The sequence below is a fragment of the Sapajus apella genome, unplaced genomic scaffold, assembly GCF_009761245.1.
Source record: "Sapajus apella isolate SASKATOON/1434 unplaced genomic scaffold, GSC_monkey_1.0 scaffold60, whole genome shotgun sequence".
In the NCBI taxonomy this organism is placed as follows: domain Eukaryota; kingdom Metazoa; phylum Chordata; class Mammalia; order Primates; family Cebidae; genus Sapajus; species Sapajus apella.
In genome coordinates this window covers 9,451,662-9,472,350 of record NW_022437000.1, presented here as the reverse complement: position 1 = coordinate 9,472,350, position 20,689 = coordinate 9,451,662, and the positions used below count along the sequence as shown (strand labels likewise).

The window sequence follows — 20,689 nt, the reverse complement described above, 5'->3', positions numbered from 1 at the left end:
CTACTCCTCTGGAAAACCCTAACACACTGGTGTAAAGCAATGGTCACTTATCACCATCACCCCTCCACAAGTTCTGAGAGGAGGCTGGCCTCAGCTAGAGAGTTCTTGTTATGGTCTCATGCAGTTGCAGTCAGATGGGGACCAAGGCTGGTGTCACAGCAAAGCTTCCTGACACGCTTGGCTGGCAGTTCATGTGGGATGTTAACTGGCAATTCAGCAGGGACTGTTGTTGAAAGCACCTCCATGTAGCCCCTCCATGTGGCCAGGAGTTCTTTCCACCATGGTATCTGGATTCTAGAGATGAGCATTTGAAGTGGGCCAGATGGAAGCAGCGTCATGAGGTTGTTTATGGCTCAACCTCAGAAGTCAGGCAGCATCTATATGTTATTATCAAGTCACTAAGGTAAGACTATATTCAAAAGAAGCGGACTGTGCTTCATCTCTTAATAGAAAGTATGTTAAGGCTGGGTGTGGTGGCTCACACCTGTAATTCCGCACTTTGGAAAGCTAAGGAGGGCATACCACCTGAGGCCAGGAGTTAAAGACCAACCTGGCCAACATGGAGAAACCTGGTGTGATGGTTAATACTGAGTGTCAACTTGTTTGGATTGAAGGATACAAGACATTGGTCCTAGGTATGTCTGTGAGGGTGTTGCTAAAGGAGATTAACATTTGAGTCAGTGGGCAGGGAAGGGCAGAGCCACCCTTAATCTGGGTGGGCACAGATCTATTCAGCTGTCACTGAGGCTAGAATATAAGAGGGCTGAAAAACGTGAATAGAGAGACTGGCCTAGCCTCGCAGCCTGCACCTTTATCCAGTTCTGAATGCTCCTGACCCTTGAACGCTGGGTGTTCAAGGTTCTTCAGTTTTGGAACTCGGACTGGCACTCTTTCCTCCTCAGTCTAAAGGAGCTGTGAGTTAATACTTTAAAAACTCGCCGTTAGAGAACCTGACTAATACAGATTTTGGTACCAGGAGTGGTTCCAGAGAAACAGAATATTAAGGATGGAATTCCTTAATATCGTGTCTGTTTTTCTACAACTTCAGCTCTTTCTCTACAGGAGATAAGAACTCTCACTCAGGGCAATCTTAGCGGATTTGAGGCTCAGTATCTGCCTCTGAAGCCAAGAGATAGAATCCCTGAGTTCATCATTTTCTTTAATCACTTTGTCCACTGAACTTAGGAACAACCAACCAGGTTCATTATGTTCTTTCATCGGTTTGAGGGTTTCTGAAGTTGGCTGATTAATATGATTAGACCCCAAAATGTTAAGGACTCTACTTCTAATAGTATGGAGAACACTGATTGTCCTTGGCATAAACTAGAGGATTATGTAAAGTAAATGCATTTGACATTCCTGATTCATCGCTCATAAGAGGCAAGGAGTTGAGTGACTCTACACATAATACCTTTGACCACATGTGGAGAACCAAGGAGCATAATGAAGCTTCTAGACCTATGACCAGACTAAAGTCCCAGCAGGCCCTGAGAGGTGAGGTTGAGGGTGTGACCAGGAGGAGGTGTGCTACACTCAAAAAGAACTGCTTGAGTTTTCTGATTCATAAAAACAGAAATCTAGAGAATAGGTATGGGAATTGGTATTGAGGGTGTGGGATAATCGTGGAAGGAACATAGAGTTGAATCAGGCTGAATTTCTTGATTTAGACCCACTAAATAGGGACTCTGCATTTAATGTTGCAGCTTGGGGAGTTAAAAAATATGGATTATAAGATGGCCCACTGTGAGTGAGCTTGTAATGCCTCATCTCCCTTGGTTTGACGTAAAGGAAGGGGCCCAAAGGCTTAGGGACATTGGGGTGGTGGAGTAGGTCTTCACATAATAAGTAGTTGACTTATATGTTGACCTGGGCTTCTGTCATGGGAACTTAACTGTATCTTTTTTTCAGTGTAGTGGCAGCAAAATGAAAATAGAAATCTAAATGTTGTAGATTAGAAAGCAGAGAGTGGTATTTTAATAAATACCAATAATTTATTAGAGAAAATAATGTACTCATACTTAGCTAAGTGGAAAAACACATGTCATTTCCATGACGGCTATTGTGGAAGTGCAACCTGAGACCCTGGGAGGGAAGGAGACCTAGAATCACAGGAGAGGAGCTGCTATTTTCCTCTAAGACGAGACACATCCTGGAGCCCTCTTCTCCCCTAAAAGGAAGGCAGTGAGTTGGAAATAGAATTTCTCATTCTCTGGTATGGAAAGAAAGAAGGCTTTATGTCTCTGGGAGATCACAAGCTGCCCCTGTGAGCAGAGGGATGGCGCAGGGAGCCTGAGACTGCCCTGCACTGCCTGCTGGGGCTTAGCTGGGATGAGCCAGTCCTGAGACCCATTAGCTTCCGCGCTGCCTCGCTTTTCTTCCTATCACTACCTCACCTTCCTCCCCAGGGAGGATGCCAACATCTCATTCTGCTTAGCCCTTTGTGATTCCCAAGAGTTTTCCCACACTTTATTTTATAGATATATATATTTCTGACAACCCAGTGAGAGTAGAGACACCAAGGGTGACATGATTGCATCTTATCTGCAAGGAGCCAGGCTCAGTGAAATTAATTGTGAGGACAGCTCAATGGGCACAGTGTTTGAGCTAAAACCCAAATCTCCAGGTTTTCTAATCTTTGCTCCCCAATCACAAGTGATCACAAGGAGTTGAACCAAAGGGGACACTGTCCTGGAAGAAAGCTCTCTGCTCTCTAATTAGAGTGGTGCTGGCTGATCTAGAGTATCAAGTGTGGCCATGTCCCTTGTGTCCCTTGATTGCACTGTGGTCAATTCCTAATTTCTGATATGATCCGAATGTGTGTCCACACCCAAATCTCATGTCGCATTGTATCCCCACCATTGGAGAAGAGATCTGGTGGGAGCTGATTGGAGCGTGGGGGTGGACTTCCCGCTTGCTCTTCTCATGATACTAAGTTCTCACAAGATCTGGTTGTTTAAAGGTGTGTGGCACCTCCCTCCTCCCTTCCTCCTGATCTGGTCGTCTAAAACATGCCTCCTTCTTCTTCACCTTCCACCATGACTGTAAGTTTCCTGACGCTTCCCCAGCCATACTTCTTGGACAGCCTGCAGAACCATAAGCCAATTAAACCTCTTTTTTTAAAAAAATTAATTACCCAGTCTCACATAGTCCTTTATAGCAGTGCAAGAATGGACTAATACAACTTCTGAACCTTCTCTCTGGCTCTGTGGGGCACAATGTCAACAACATTTTTGCCCAGGCTATTTGCCCAGCACTAGGCATGGACTCAAATAGAGAAATCACCTCATCAGCAAGGATTCATCTTCGTAGTGTCATTCTGCCAGAAAAGTGTAGAAGTTGGATTCAAACCTGAGTCATGCTTTTTTAGCTGCAAAATGATAAAAGCAGAAAATCCTTAAAGAGGCATGTTCCCTGCCATTGACAGCAACTTTTTTCAAGCAATGTTATTAGAGTAAAGCCTGTCTGAGTTAGTCAAGAATTATGGGGCTTTTAAATAAATTTCATATTTTATATATTTTCAAGGATAAAGCTCTAACAGGATATTAGATTGAGACTCTTTTTGCCTCATTTTCCACTGAAATTTCTAAATGACAATAACTGGGACACTGACGGAGTATCATACAGTTGGCCTTGTGTAAGTCGGATGCAGAGTTTACAAGGAAAAGGAGGGAAACCTGCTTCTGTCGCCTGGGTCCTTCAGCATTATTAAAGATACAAGAAGTGGTCGGAGAGAGGACAGGGAAAAATTGATAAAAATATTTATTTGGCCAACTGTAAGCTCCATATAGCCTTTTCGGAAGGGGTTTGGGGAATGCATTTGCTCCTAGTGCTGAGCCTAACAAAGGCCCTCCCCCAAGGCCCCACGGAGCACTGGAAAAGGTGCTTACTACACTGGGAAGATGCAAAGAACTACTACCTGTCCCATGAGGAAGGCTGCTGACGCACTTTGGAGGCAGGGCTGAGAGTGCTCCTGTTCAGGGCTCAGCCTGCCCTGCCAGGCAAGCACTGCATGAGGGCTCCCCCAACAGCTGCGTGTGGGCTGTTTAGTGGGTGCCACTCGGGAGCCTCCAGAGCAGGGCTTCTCAAATGCTCACGTGCACATGGCTCAGCTGCAGATTCTGACAGCAGGTGCAGGGTTGGGATAGAGAGTTTCCCAGGTGACGCCATTGCTCCTGGCCACTGGACCACACTTTGAAGGGCAGAGAGTACTGTCCAATGAAGTGTGTGAAGGAAGACTGGAGAGACTTCAGAGAAACAGGACAAAGGACTCCTCCTGATGTCCACGAGTTCAGGAAGGAGCCTCAGGAGCTCTAGGAACAGAGAGACATCTGTCTGCTTGTAGGAGAGAGGACCCAACACATAGTCTCCAGAGCCCACTGCATCTTCCGAGAGAAGTCGGTTTGCTCCTCCACGTGGCCCTCCCAGTGCTGTGCTTCAGCTGCTGCCAGGCCTGGAGAGGGGAAGCCTTCCAGAGAAGTGAGGGACTCCCTTATTTCCCCCATCCTCCCAACCATCCTCACCCCATTACCCTGCAGTGCTGGGTACAGGAAGACTTACAAGGGCCCATTGGGAAGGTGGGCTGGCGGCTGCTGATGTAGGGAATTTTCTGCATCTCATGGTTGGTGGAAGGCTAGTGGCTCTGGGCACCTTCTTAGTCCAGAAGGAAATACAAAATTGCTTTTAGATAGTTACAGTTAGAATTTCCCTTTCTTCCTAGTCATAGACTCTATGACTAGGACTACAATGTCCCAGGTTCATCCTACCAGGTGCAGCCCCATGACTGAGATCTGGCCCATGGAATGTGGAGGCATCTTAGCCATTTTTAGGCAGGCCGTGAATCTCTCCTGGGTCTGATCTCTGTGTTCTAATCCACTTCCACTGGTTAAGGAGCACCCCAAAGACCTAGAGGAGACTGAGCCATGAACGCAAGGACCCTTGATCTTTGAATGACTGCGCCAAATGTGACTGAAGAGAGAATGCCAACATGGAAAGACAGCTTCAATGTGTGAAACCACTAGATCCTGTGGTTGTTAAAACATCCAATTTGAGTAACAAACGTGGGAATGCAAGACAAATAAGAAAACTGCCCACAAGCACCAACTACCAACTGTCAGGAGCAAAACTGGGAGGTAGAGTGACTGGCACCTTGAATGAATTTTCTCGTTGAGTCACTGTGGGCAAACTTTTGGCTTATCTTCTGAGGCTGAAAAATAAGAGTTCTTGGTGACAGGATAAAAACATGTCAGTAATGAGACGGTGTCACCTCTAATTTCCTAATTCCTTACCCTTGACACCCTGAGCATCTGAGGCCATGACTCAGTGGATTTCTTGTGGCCTCCTTTTCTCTTTTGCTGGCAAACTTTTCTTGCTTTTAAAAATATAGACGGTCATCCTTTTATGTAACATTTTCTAAGCCCAAGGGAATCACAATAGTTCTCCAACCAAAAAATGCAGTTATAATTATCTGAAGAACTAGTTCCCCTACAAAACACGTGTATATAGATGACCTATTTATATTAAAAAGTGCCCAAAAGACCAGCTTTGTGATATTAAATGTAATTATTTTATTCAACAATAATATTGATGAAGAGTAACAGGGAGTTAGTCTGATGGCTATGCTCCTCTTATTGCCACACAAAAGTCTAAAGCAATTTATCATAAAAATTAATTTCAGAAAGAAAATCTCTCTTCAAATATGACAGAATGTATCCATTTTTCAATTAATTGTTTTAGATCACAGACCTCCAACCCCTTTGTTTGTTGAAATCTTAAAAGATCAAAAACTCAAATTGAATTTGGTTTTATTCCATTTTTCTGTAGAGCTTTGATCCGCCCCCCCCTTGGAATTTATCAATAGTTTCATTTTCTTTCACTTTCTTTAGACTTCAGAAGCCAAATGGTGACATCAGGAAAATGTCATCTGAGCAGGCTCGCTGGCCTTCCTTTGAAGCAGCACATGTTCCCTGGGGCTACAGGGAAAGGCAAGCTGGCAGATATGCAGGGTATCTGTCCCATGACTAATTCAAAGGAAAGAAAAGACACATTTGATAATTCCTATTATAAAACAACAATAGAAACGAATGCATAGCTTTATTCACCTTTAATTATTTTCTTATGACAGGACATCAACATTTTCTCCCGCCATTGTAATGGTCCGGTAAATTACATAAAATTTAGCTTATATCGTGCTGATGTTGAAGCACACAAGAATGATATTGAAAGTATAAGTACATTTCAAAAAACCTGGAAAATGATCTGAGAAATTAGAACAGGTGATAGAGATGTATTATAGGCACCTATTAAGACATACCCTTTGAAAAATATCATCTTTAAAGTTTATAAAGCATTCTGGATTTTAGAGAAACTTACTGAACCGCAATAATAGAACATCCCAGGGGTTTGGAGTACTTAGGTGAAAAAAAAAAAAAACTACAAAGATTATTCTTCCCAGTCTGTAACTCAGCATGCTACAATCTTTTGCTATCTAATGGGTATCTTTGTAACTCACATGGACGCCTTGCAGCACAGAACATTGTTGGTAGTAAAATTTGTTTTATAAAGTCATTGCTTATGAATAAGATGTAAAGGAAGAAAAATGGGGGTGGAGATTATATTTTTAGTTTTTTCAGAGCAGTGCTACTGTTCTGGGAACCCATGAGCATCACACAGAACTCACTATTCCACAGTAAACAGAAATTTAATTGCTTTCATCTTCATTATATGGATTTTTATGTGCAGCTAAAAACAATTTGAAAAATGTAATAAAATTACACTAAATGTTTACTTGGAACAGAGTTTTTTGTTTTTTTTTTTTTCTACAGCTAATTTAAGAATCTTTTTTACTGAAAGTTTCCTGATGAGAAATAGAAATCAATTCCATTCACTTCTCACCCAAAACTACATTCAAATGATTAGAAAAAAATGAGCAGTTCCAAGTGATGGTTGATGGGTGAGGTTTGTCCTGTAGAGAACGTTATTATTAAATACGCTCATGTCCTTTATTGTGATATGAGTTAAGTTTGATGTCTGGCTGGAAACTGACAAAAGTTCATCCATCCTTTCAGACTATGGAATTCATAATATACCTTTTGTCCAAGTTGTGTAATGTTTATTTGTGAAGTCCATTCATAAATCTTAGATTTTAATTGGTTGTTGCTTTTACTGAGTAGATTTATATAAGCATAATTCTACTAAATTAGATACCACTATTTAAGAATAGTGATGATATATTTTTCCATCCTGGAAAATACATTTTAAATCATTTTAACTCATTATACACATTTGGATAGTGGTTTTTAGAGCGCTCTCATAAATAATTTTTTTAAAAAAAGCAAGAGGAGTGGGCAGTGTTTAAACATAGGGTAATAATTCATACCAATTATATTGCTAAACATAAGGTTGCAGCCTCAATAATATATCCTAATTCATACCTTATGGTCTGATGGCAATTAAAATACCACCATTAAATATTTTGCAAACACACATAAGAGCCGAGATCTTGCTTATTTAGAATAATATTCAGTGCTTTATTGCCCGGAATAGTACCTCTTTATTTTCTTGACAAAGCATAATCATTAGAGAGCCATTCTGAGGGTAACTTCAATCCACACAAAGCCTCAGACTTTGTATTTTGAGACTATTAATCTTCGGACTGCTGTCCTGGCTGTGAATGCTTTTGAGCCTCTGCTGCTTCTCACATCATGTAAGTAGAACAAGCACAATCAGATGGTCCTAACATAGTGACCAACACATACTGCATCTCTTTCCACGGCGGAGAAACCACACAACTAAACACAAATGGCTTGCTTACTGATTACGGAGATTGTGTTTAAAGGGTCTGTCTACACTGATTTAGAAGATTGTGTTTAAAGACTCTATCTACAATCTATCTACTAGGGTTTGGCTTCTAGTGTCTGAAGGTCAACAAATCTTAAATGAAGCAGAGGGTCTACCACAGAGGTTAACTTTTTCATGTTCACGATGATCATAGTACCCTCGTAGGTGACTGCCAGGTTTACCTAACAATGACACAGGCCTCCATGCTTCAACTTGGGCTAATAGAGAGTTGTGTGGTTTGGACACACATATATGTGGTTTGTGACTTCCTTACTTCATGTGAGGTCTCCCTACAATGGTCATGCATCATGATTTTGCGTATACTTTTATACAATAGTTGGCAATTTCTGTATATCAAATTAAGATGGCATGGACATTGGAATCATAAAGATGAGAGTTTATATTCTAATGGACTACTTAAAGCTATAAGCTTCAATTTCAGTATCAATACAAAAATGATAAAAATTACCTTGTAGGCATATGTCAGTGCTTTGGACTGTACTATGTCTTCCCAGAATTCCTGTGTTGAAACCCTGATCCCCAGTATGATGGAATTTGTAGGTAGGGTCTTTGGGAGACGATTAGGTCATGAGGGCAGAGCCCTCATGATGGAATTCATGCCATTATAAGAAGAGACACCAGAGAGTGAGCTTCCTCCCCTTCTTCTCTGAACATGTAAGGCTATGATGAGAAGATGGCCATCTGCAATCCAGGAAGCAGGCCCTCACCAGACACGGGATCTGCAGAAACTTTGATCTTAGACTTCCTGGGCTTCCGAACTGTGGGAATCCATGCTTGAAGCTGAATTGGATTCCCACCCCACCTCTGGCAATTTGTTGCAGCAGCCCTCACTGAAAAAGCCGATTTGCCACAACGCTCAGAGAACACTTAAGTTCTTGCAATGTGCAGTGCTTGAACGGTTTATTTTTCATCCTGGCCTAGATGTATTGTGGGGAGGAGGAATGCAATTCAAAGTTTTAATTCAGCCAAGATCGTTAAGTGCCTACTGTGTGCAAAGCTTGGCCCAGGAAGCCGTGGATCAAGGGAAAGTGGGCGTCTTTCATTGCTTCCTGGCTGGGGTTGGAAGTCAGAAGGGACAGAGATGAGAGAAACAGGCAGGGAGTGGGGCTCAAGTGCCGCCAGGCTGGAGGTCAAGCAGAACACTTCCTGTGGTTGTTGGCTGGCTGAAGCAGCGCTGCAGTAACTACATATTCACCAAGTGCTTTTGTTTGTTGGGTTTGATGCTTTCGCATCTGGGGCCCTGATGACCTTGGAGGAACTGCCCTTCCCAGGGTTAGCCCTGTCCAAAAGACAGGGATGACTCACCCCAGAACATGATTTTCAAATACAAGTCCACCAATCTGGAGTCCACATCCCTGGAGAGCCTCCCCTGTGGGCTCTCCTCATAGAGCTGTCATTCCAGACCACCCTCCACCACCCTAATCACCTCCAGGCCAGGTCCGGGACAGGTAGGTGAGGTTCCTCCACCCCAGAATCCACCGACATTTCTCAAAGCAGCCAGTTCTATGCCTGCTTATCCTGCCACACCCTTTCCTAGTGTTGTGCAAACTAAAATAAAACGCCCCCCCCATGCTCTCTGCTTCCTGGCTGACCTTGGTGGGCCCTCCGATGGCAGTATGTGCTCCCTTCTCTGGGATTTCTAGTATGACAGACCTTCTTTTCAATGGGACTCCCTTCCAGACCTGTTGGTCTCACCATACCTGAATCATCATAAAGCCTATACTGTAAGACAAATCATTGGTGTCTAAAGTTTGTAAAATGCTGTGGGCCCCACATGAAGGGGTTCTGGTTGAAACCACTTCATTGCCCCTACTTCTCAGACCAGAAAACCCAAGAGTTCATGGGAGACAATAATAACTAAATGACAAAAGCAGTAGAAGAACACAGTTGTACCTCTTTATTGGCACAATAACTTTTCAAAGGCTGGTATGAATAAAAAGTTCCAAGAAGCAAGACAAGGTGGTCTGGAGCCACTGCTCAGAACTTTCCAACAGCCAACAAAAGCACATCAATGAACAAGGCCTTGCATTATGGGAGGGTTGAGGATATACAGCGAGGGAATCATGCAGCGTAACTCCCAGGGGAGAGCATCGTGTGACACGGCCCTGCTGCTCAAACCAGTGCACGGCAGTGTGCTCATCTGTACTATTCAGGCCTTTGAATGAATGTGACCATTTTACGCCACCAGCTATGGATTGAGGCCATACGTGTTTAACTGAGTGCCATGTGATTGCCTGTGACCTATGCTGAAGTCGGGAGGTGAAATTTAACTAAAGGGTGCACAATCCACTTATCCGGAAATACAGGGCATAGGAAAGAACAGCCTCCTCATCCATGAGTAACACCTAAAACATGGGACTCCATTCATAGTTTTGCAAGGGGTGACACTGGCAAAGCTAAAACAACAATGTAGTTTCAAGATTTGAGGTGCTTTAGGTTAAAAAAAAAGGACTGTGGAGGAAAAAATAATCTAGAAATGATTTTTTAAAATCTGTATTTTGAAGAAAGGGAGCACCACCAATTGCATAAAGTTATAAAATTACAGTAATAAACATGTAAATAATTATCATGTTTGTCATACCAATAAAACACAAATACCTACAAAGAAATAAGATATATGTTCTGTATACTGCATTATAATAAAACCATTGGAAGTACAATAAACAGACTGTTGAACAGTAGAAAAACAACTGTACAGGGTGTGCATGGATTGCTCCTTTCCTCCACCACGCACTCTCTCTGGCTGCGTCCACACTTTTCCCAGCCTCTCCCTTGCTACCTAGAGGTAGCACAGAGCCGAGCCGTAAATGAGGAACCTGAAAATCAGAGTGTATCACCACAAGATGGATAAGAAAGAACACACACACACGCACACACACGTGCGCGTGCACACACACACACACGCACACAGGATCTCATATATTTAGCGTCTGTGTCCTGTGCTTTTTTTGTCTAAATGCGTGGAAAGAAGACACAGCACGTGTCAGAAGGCAGCCTTCTGTTGTTGCAGCTTGGAATCAGCAGGCAGTTCTATTTTGTGAGTCTGCAGTTCAGGCCGCATCAAATGGTGGTGTCCCAGAGCTCAGGCGGCAGCCTGTTGCAGGAGGCGCCTTCGGGCTTCTTCAGAAGACTCGGCTTCTTGCAGGGAGGTGGGGGAGGCACTCGGGGCTCGGCGTGCTGCAGGATCTGCTGCCAGTCTTGTCCTTCCTCACAGAGCTTTCTCCTCCAGTCCAAGAGTTCCTGCAGGGCCACACTTTCATTCTCTGAGAGCCTCAGCTGATGGATTACCTGTGGGATGAAGAAAGTGGGGGAAAAGGGTAGCACCAAATATTACGAATGAGTGTGAGGTGTGATAGCAACATCTGGATACAAACGGCGGGGCTGGAGCTGAAAGAGGCAGCCTCTTTCCGCAGTCTCCATGCACTGCTGCCTCTGGAAGCAGCACTGGGCTAGGGAGGCTGTGAATTGCTGAGAGAAGACAATGACTGCTACGAAACATTGGGAACTAGGTGGAGTGTTAATGTGTGCTGCACCTGCAAAGGCTGCAAGAAGGAATCAAAGTCTGCTTGACCTACGCCTTCGATTATGGTGTACATTCTTATGGCATCTTGTACGCTTTCTTCATTTAATTTCTATCCATAATAGATATTCTCCTATTAACAGAGCTTCCTCAAGCTTCACTCCATCCTTGGAGCTGCTCCTCCATCTGTCCACATAGTCAACAGTCAAACATGACTATTAGGCTACATGACCTCACTTCCTTCCATAAGGCATTGCCCAAAAATGGACCCATACTCATGAGGGATCATTCTTAGACAGCATGGAATCAAATCACACTTATGTAGAAACTGTTTTCAACCACTAGGTGTTACAAAAGGCAGTCACCAAAATATCCAGTGAGCTCATTCAAGGCAGGCTAGGTGTGCCTGAGAATATTTGAAGCCTCTTTAGGGTCTCTAGCTGCGTGCTCTATTTGGCGGTGGTGAGACAAAGCAACGAGCTAAACTCGCAACTGTGTAGTCTCTCAGGCTCTGAGCCCTCAAAGATGGGAACACTATAGGCCTTTGCAGGAAAGCATCAAAACATGTAATTGTATTGGCCACGTCGTCTTGTGTCACTATGGATCCCGAGGAGAGTCACCTTGCAGACCGAGCTTATCCCCTGACTTCAGCGAGGGCATAAGACAAGCTGGTTGTGTGGTCACCCTTTCTCTGACACATGCCAGATGTCTGTAGCAGCTGGACATTGCAGATATCGATTTTTCTGACAATTCTAAGGGACTAGACTGGTTAAAAAAAAACATGAGACTCTGGAAAACAGAATGGGAATACTGGGGAGAATTCAGAGGAAATGAGATGACTCATATCAACTCCAAAGCACCAGCTACTCTGTTCCAGTACCTTTTCGATCTCATCACAACCCACTCCATTAAAATGAGAGAAAATAAAACAAAACAGATCACAAGTCGTTCTGGATCTTATGTAGAAAAGAGTCACTTGAAAGCAGCAAAGGTAGTTAGTGTTCCAGGCCAATTCTAACACCAACATCTGAGCCTGCTGTTTCCCCAAGAAAGCAGACTTTCAACGCTGAGATCAAGGAGATGATGTTTACAGCACGAAGGTCAAACCCATATTCACAGTCCGTAACTAGAGAACTGGAGCTGATTATTAGTGAAAGGAGCCTCCCCAATTGAATTTACAGACAACGAGAGGAAGGAAAAGTTTAAGGGTAGAAAAGAGGACTATGGCTACTCAGTCCCTAAAGCAATCTCTAGACATAACAGAGAGTGAGCTGCAGAGCAGGCTGGGCCCCTTAAAAGAGCATTTTTGCTAGTCTTTAATGCTGCATCAGAACGACCTGGAAATGAGAAATTCTGCTGGCCAGATGCTTGTGGAAGCCAGATTGCTTCCACTCTCAGCAGAGTGAGCCAAGAAAGCAGGGTGGTGGGAGCATGCATGAAATGAGGTTATTTAGTGGACGCTTTGGCTACCCATGTGCTAGGTGCTTTCCTAAGCACCTCCCAGGCATTAGCTCGTCAGCTCTTAAGAGCCCTTCTTAAAGTGGGTCCTGTTATTTTGCAAGTGCGGAAACAGGAGCAGGGCAGTCAGGTAATCTGCCCAAAGTCACATGGGAAATGACAGATCCTGGTAGCCTGACCCAAGAGTTCATGCTTTTAGCTGTGACTCTACTGTGCTTAACCCAACTATCGTTGCCCAGGATCTGAGACAGGCTAAGGATCAGAGTCCCCTGCACCGCGTTCCTCTTTCCTTCTTTTTCTGAATGGGACCACAGTCATATCTCTGTTTCTCCAGGAGCGTGTGCCAGCGCCTCCGTCATCCTCCACCAGTGTGTGCTGTGCTGGTTACATTCCCTTCAGCCTCATTACTGTGGATGTGGAACATTCGTATTCATGTTCCTTGACACACATTCTGCATACAGTAGTGATCTTTGAAAACAATGTCACCAGATTAGGAAAAAAACATTTAACCAACGGAATAATATCTCTACCATGTCAACTGATTATTTTCCCCAAGCTTTCTTGAGACATCATCTTTCCTAAATGACACAGCTTCATATTCACTTATTTAGAAAACAAACTGGGGAACTTCCACTTCTGGATAAGATATAATAACAGGCTACAGCATTGTTACTGTTCCCATTGTAAAAATTTCAAAAAAGAGTTAATTACAGAAATCATTTTTCTAAAGCATCGGGAAATTCTGACAAATGGAGAAAATTCCAGATGGAGTGAAGCTTTTTGAGGTGAACTGATAATTACCAGCTGCTTCCCCCACCCCACAGGACATCCGCCAATTCTGAGCTCTTCCCCAGATCCAGAGAGTCTTTTCTGGAAGAAAGAGAAACCACACGATATCTTGGAGTTGCATCTGACTAAAGAAACAAAGTGGAGACTTGTGCATCCTCAAATGCACAAACATTGTCCACAAGGGACACTCCTTTAGCTGTTCACCTGCAAGGGTGATGGCTGCCTTAGGCTAAAGCTTATAAAAAGCGGAATGAAATCTCCTGCAATGACAGAGGTGCTTCAGAAGCAGGGGTGATGATGGCTTCCAGTACGTGGCCAGTCTTGTCTTAAAACATTTGCTGGATTTTGAAACTGTGTGAGGCACAAGGCTGCAGAGCCAGGCTGGGAGCTCTGAAACACAGGGCTGAATCCGCTGTCATCTTTCAGTGCTAAGGAACAAAGACCTCTCAATCAAAGGCGCAGGCGGATCAAGCCAGAGGATTAGGAGAGAATCAGGGGGAGACTGGTTCTCCAGCACATCCCAGCGAGGAACTACCCTAAGAGTGAAAGTTGATGTCTTCATGGAAACACTGGAAGCCAGAATTACCGGGAAAAAAAAGGTCAATGTAAAATTCTACACTGAATAAGAAATACCCCTCAAAAATGAAAGTGATAATATTGTTTTTTTTTCTTGCTAATTTGTTTGAGTTCCTTATAGATTCTGAATATTTGTCCTTTGTCGGATGTATAGATTGTGAAGATTTTTCTCCCGTTCTGTGGGTTATTTACCCTGCTGACTGTTCCTTTTGCCCTACAAAAGTTCTTTAGTTAAGTTCCGCCTATTTGTTCTTGTTGCATTTGCTTTTGGGTCCTTGGTCATAAATTCTTTGCCTAAGCCAATGTCGAGAAGGGCTTTCCAAAGTTGTCTTCTAGAATTTTTATAGTTTCAGGGCTTAGATTTAAGTCCCTGATCCATCTGGAGTTGATTTTTGTATGAGGTGAGAGATGAGAGTCCAGTTTCATTCTCCTATATGTGGCTTGCCAATTATCTCAGTACCACTCTTTGAATAGGTGTTCTTTCTCCACTTTATGTTTTTGTTTGCTTTGTTGAAGATCAGTTGACTCTAAGTATTTGGGTTTATTTGTGGGTTCTCTATTCTGTTCCATTGGTCTATCTGCCTATTTTCTAACAGTACCATGTTGTTTGGTGACTATGGTCTCATAGTATAGTTTGAAATCAGATAATGTAATGCCTCCAGGTTTGTTCTTGTTGCTTAGTCTTGCTTTGGCTATATGGACTTTTTGGTTCCATATTAATTTTAGATTGCTTTTTCTAGTTCTGTGAAGAATAATGTTGGTATTTTGATGGGAATTATATTGAATTTGTAGATTGCTTTTGGCATATGGTCATTTTCACAATATTGATTCTACCCATCTATGAGCATGGGATGTGTTTCCATTTGTTTGTGTCATCTATTTCTTTCAAAGTGGGCTAAGGACATGAGTAGACAATTCTCAAAAGAAGATACATAAATGTCCAACAAACACATGAAAAAAATGCTTAACATCACTAATGATCAGGGAAATGCAAATCAAAACCACATGTGATACACCTTACTCTCGCAAGAATGACTATTGTCAAAAAAAATCAAAAAATAATAAATTTGGTGAGGACATGATGAAAAGGGAACACTTCTACACTGCTGTTGGGAATGAGAACTAGTAAAACCACTATGGAAAACAGTGTGGAGATTCCTTAAAGAAATAAAAGTAGAACTTTTATTTGATCCAGCAATCCCACTACTGAGTATCTACCCAGAAGAAAAGAAGTCATTATACAAAAAAGATTCGTGTACATATATGTTAGCAGCACAATTCACAGTTGCAAAAATGTGGAACCAGCCCAAATGCCCATCAATCAATGAGTGGATAAAGAAACTGTGGTATATAATGATATATATACACACACATATATATATATATATACACCCTCTATATATCTATAATGTATAGATATATAACGTATAGATACATATGGTGTATGTATATTATATATATCTTTAATGTATAGATATATATGGTGTGTGTGTGTGTGTGTGTGTGTATGATGGAATACTACTCTGACATAAAAAGTAATGAATTATTGGCATTGGCAGGTACCTGGATGGGACTGGAGACTACTGTTCTAAGTAAACTAATTCGGGAATGGAAACCTAAGCATTGTATGTTCTCACTCATAAATGGGAGCTAATCTATGAGGATGCAAAGGCATAAGAATGACACAATGGGCTTTGGGGACTGGAAGGAAAGGGCGGGAGGGGATGAGGGATGAAAGGCTACAAATTGGGTTCAGTGTATGCTGCTTGGGTGATGGATGCACCAAAATCTCACGAATCACCACTAAATAACTTACTCATGTAACCAAATAACACCTGTTCACCAAAAACTTATGGAAATAAAGACATTTTAAAAAGAAAGAGAAATAAAGATGTTTTTGGACAAATAAAAATGAGAAAATTTGTCATCAAAACTCTCACACTGATAGAAAGAAATAAGTAAGATTTTTTTTTTTTTTGATAAAAGAAGATGATTCCAGGTGGAAGAAATGGAAATGTAAGAGGGAACTAAGAACACGGGAATTAGTGGACCCATAAGTAAATATAAATTATACGCTTAGAATGTCTTATAAACTTTAAATTACATGAAGAATACAAGTGCATGCTAGCAATAACTGCAAAACGCTGTTACTGGGATTAAACAGAGTTTCAAGGTCTGAAGGTTCTAGCAGTATCATAAAAGTGGTCGAAGTTGTCAAATCTGTTAGGAAGCAATGAGTCAAGGATGTACGTTTTCTTCTCTTGTGAATAAATATAATATTTAATCAAAGTTAATATAACAGCAAAATAATAAATATCCAATTAATCTAAAAGAATGCATGAACTGTAGAGGAAAGGGTATACAAATAGAGACTAATTCCTAACAAGACAATGTAAAGCATAAAAAACAGACAAACAGGATCCAAATCTCCACCCAGCAGTTGGTGTTACTCTTCCATCCCCTTATGGCATATGCTGCATTTATCTTGATGCTAGTGTGTCTGATAGACCATACAACTCCGTGCTCACACCAAGCGCAAAATACATCCACTCCATATTTCCTCTAAATCCTAAACTCTTCAGCAGTTTTCCATAGTGACCAAAAATACACTAGATGCGACCCTCTGTTTAACCTTCATAATAGGAACAGACTTAAAGATTTGAGTCACTCCATAGAAGCCTAGCAGCAGTGCCAGTCTGCTGAGAGTGACTTTTAGCAGCTGCTCATCTGAATTAGGCTTGTCGGGAAGGATTTTGACAAAAAATGTCCAAATCCCTTGAGTCATTGCTTCTCTTTTTGGAAAAAAAAATGCTCTCTTACACTTTCAAAGCTTCTCAGTGTTTACTAAAAACATCTGAATTCCCAAGTACCTTATAAAAGGTGAAACTTACTCACACAAACCCTTTGAAAGCCCTTTCTTAATGAGGATATCGATGTCTTGAATCAAGTAGTGAGTACAGAGCACCACATTTGAATCAACAGACAAGAACTTCGCACAGTTCTTTGGTAAGCAAAAATTTGACTGATGTTTGCAATAACCAATTAACATTCAGAATAAACCCCTTTATTGAGGGATTTCATGGAAATTTTCTTATTTTCTGTTATAGACATCAACAGCTATTGAGTAAAATCCACGAGGTATATAAGCATTGCCAGAATGGCTGAAATAAGATGCTAACATCTTACGTTATTGATCTTGATTTAAAATAAAACCGGCCAGGCACGGTGGCTCACACCTGCAATCCCAGTACTTTGGGAGGCCGAGGCAGGCGAATCATGAGGTCAAGAAATCAAGATCATCCTGGCCAACATGGTGAAACCCCGTCTCTACCAAAAACACAGAAATACTAGCTGGGCGTGGTGGTGCATGCCTGTAGTCCCAGCTACTCGGGAGGCTGAGGCAGGAGAATTGCTTGAACCCGGGAGGCGGAGGTTACAGTGAGCTGAGGTCATGCCACTGCACTCCAGCCTGGCACCTGGTGATGGAGTGAGACTCTGTCTCAAAAAAATAAAAATAAAATAAAACCAAATAATTTTCAGAGGTTATGTTATAATGAAGGTTAAAATTCTATGTAAGACTGTATGATAGGCCACTACCTTCAACCTAGTTGAGAGGGCATCTTAAAATTATCAACTGTGAGACAAGAAATAGAAGATGAGAACAGGAGACCAGTATTCCTTAACGATATTTAATCTGCTATATTTCTATTTATTCATTAGATTCTGAAAAACAAGAATTACTTTTCTCATAGATAGTGAAAAAGCTTTAAAATTTCAAACAAATAGCAAAAAATGCAATCATTAATGCTAGCTATCTAAATGGCAGTCCCATACTATAAAAACAATGCGAAGTATTTAAAATTTCCATTGCTGTAAAATCATGTAAATCAGTGTTTATCCATTCTTTAAACTTTAGGTCCTACTGGTAACAACAAAAACACTCATGGCTTCCTTTACCAATTTTTGACAATCACAATAAATTACATATTATCAAAAAAAAGCAAAAGCGATTTTGTAACAAAAAGCTTTAGTTTTGATACCATTTCTCTTCAGAAACAGAAAAAATTTCCTCTGGGGATTAAGGATGCTGCTGGCACTGTGAGGTTGGAGTCAGCTGGCTTCACATCAAGTAGAATTTATCCTGATTTGTTTACAGTGCAAAGGATGCCATAGTGGTATCTTTTAACTTCAAGCTCATTTTCCATTGCTTTAAAATATTTATTATCTTCAGCCCTTATCCCCACTTCAGATAACAAGTGGCTTATTTTCTTTTCTGGAACTTTTATAATAGTCTTTGTACACGGAATCATTATCTTTTAGAAGCAGAGGCAAGTGTCATGTCTGGGGAAGTACAAAGGGCTCCACACCTGCAAACCTTGGTGCTTGCATCACACGCCTCTGCTCAGGGGCTCCCTGCCTCATGAACATGACAAACAAAACACCTAAGTGTCTTAAAGTGTTACACGTGGCACAAAAACAGAGCAGGGCAAAATGACGTGGTTTTTTTTTTTACCTGGGAAAGGGAGCTTTATGGAGGAAAGTCTGAGGAGGCTTCACAAGTTAATTAACTTTTGGTCTGAATATTGAGAAATGAGAAGGGTACCTAACCAGTTAGAAAAGGGGAGAAGGACAGGCAGGGAGAAGAATTTCCATAGGATTTGACGTAGACAAGCGACAGGAATGGCACTAAACTTCATTTTCTAACATGAAATGACAACCCCATGTGGAATTGGAGGATGGTTTTGAGTATAGCTGAAAAACCTGGCCTCTGGAGCCCAAATGCGTGGGATGGAACCCAAGTTTGTGATGCACTTGTGCAATGTTGAGCAAGCCATCACTGGCTTCCTCACCTGTAAACAGGGACCACAAGAAAGTACCTGTCTTGTAACAACTTGGTGTGGATTATATGAGTCACATGTGCAGGTGACTTAAAAGAATGCCTTGAAAAAAAGTAGAGAGTGCTGTTTAAATATGAGCTGTTAGGATTGTGCTATGGTTAGCTCCTTGACTTGGATAAAATCCCTGAACACTGCTGAATTATGATTGTCCTGATGACTAAATTAAATAATGCTAAATGAAATCACTTCTCACGATTTATGGCCTCTTATAAACATAACATAATTTATTCTTTTATTACTAAAAAGCAACCCTGAAACTACTGAGCAACACATCGGACTTAAAACATAACTATGATTTATATATGAGTCAAAACTAAAGAAACTTTTACAGGAAGAAAATTGAAAACACTTAGAGCTTTTTTGAATTTTAGGGGTAAGAGAAAAAACAGTATAAAGAGATTTTAGTGACCTATTTAAACAGTTGTTAAATGCAATGCTTCTGAAGTTAGGTTTGTATTTTCAGGAGTCTTCAAATTCCTTCAACAATTTAAAATGTATTTGTATTTATATATTCATGATATCTTTTTAAAGTAATTGTGCTTTGTATCATCTTGAATATCTACGTTTCAAGCTAGTGCTCAATGAGATTTTTTGTCTTTGTATTTTATTTACAAGTGTTATTATTTAAATTGTTGTAGTTAATGAGAAAAGAGCAGATGGATTTCATATGCAATACATATTCTTTTTCCTGCAAGAAAAGCTATGTGATATTGCAAAGTAGGATATGTTCAAAAGTTGACTGTCAGTTCAGATAGAGATAGTGGTAGGGGTTTGGTTAGCCAGTGGTATAAGGTGGGAAAAATACATGAAGCTTGACGGAACTTAATGAATAGAATAATCAGTGCACATGTTTCCAACAGTCACATCATTTCAGCTAAACAAATCTCATGCTTAACATCAACGTTGTGAATTGAACTTTTTTTTTTTTTTTTTTTTTTGCTTTTGTAGACTTTTATCCTACTCAATTGGTCAATTTGTTTCGGTTTTATAGCCGAAATGAAAGCTAAAAGAATAAAGAGATTGTGTGTAACGTTGTGCATCTATACATTTAATTAACATTGTTGTGAAATAATTTAAGAAACTTTAAGGTCAAGGGGATTTTTCCTTGATTTAGAAAGTATCATGTGTATTACAAGGGTAGGAGAAATGTTGATCTATTGCGTGTGGATAGAATTAGTTACTGCTTCACAGGGCTATGGTGTCCTTGGAGGCTCAGGTGAGTAAATTAATCTCTACCCAGCACAAAGTATCCAGTGTACTTGCTTAGAGAGTTTAAATGGAGTAAGAGTATGAATGCATGACCCTCATTTGAGAGAAGGGAGAAACGTTATCACACAATATTAAATGTGTGGGTCCATTTAAAAAAAAAAAAAGTCTTGTGGGTAAAAGGGCACCTCAGCTCCATCAAGCCCAGGAAAGAGGAGAGGAGAGGGCCTCCAAGAAATGCCAGGCTTCCCCTGAACGCATTCTTACACGTGAGTTTTATTTCACATTCACAGATTCAGTGAAGGGACTTTTAAACACTAGAAAGCTCTGGGAACTTATTAAAAATGCTCAGCTGCTCTGAAATCACACAGGGTGTGGGTGGTCC

At 41.3% G+C, this 20,689-nt stretch overlaps 1 protein-coding gene across 1 annotated transcript in view; it reads right to left on the bottom strand.

Moving 5' to 3' along the window:
* Positions 1-9,731: 9,731 nt before the first annotated feature.
* The window catches only part of MYO16 (myosin XVI), a 563,966-nt gene continuing 553,008 nt past the window's right edge, over positions 9,732-20,689 (bottom strand). The window contains exon 35 of the mRNA XM_032246200.1: positions 9,732-11,145. Coding sequence (XP_032102091.1) covers positions 10,918-11,145 — 228 coding nt within the window. The 3' untranslated portion in view covers positions 9,732-10,917. The remainder of the gene's footprint in view (positions 11,146-20,689) is intronic.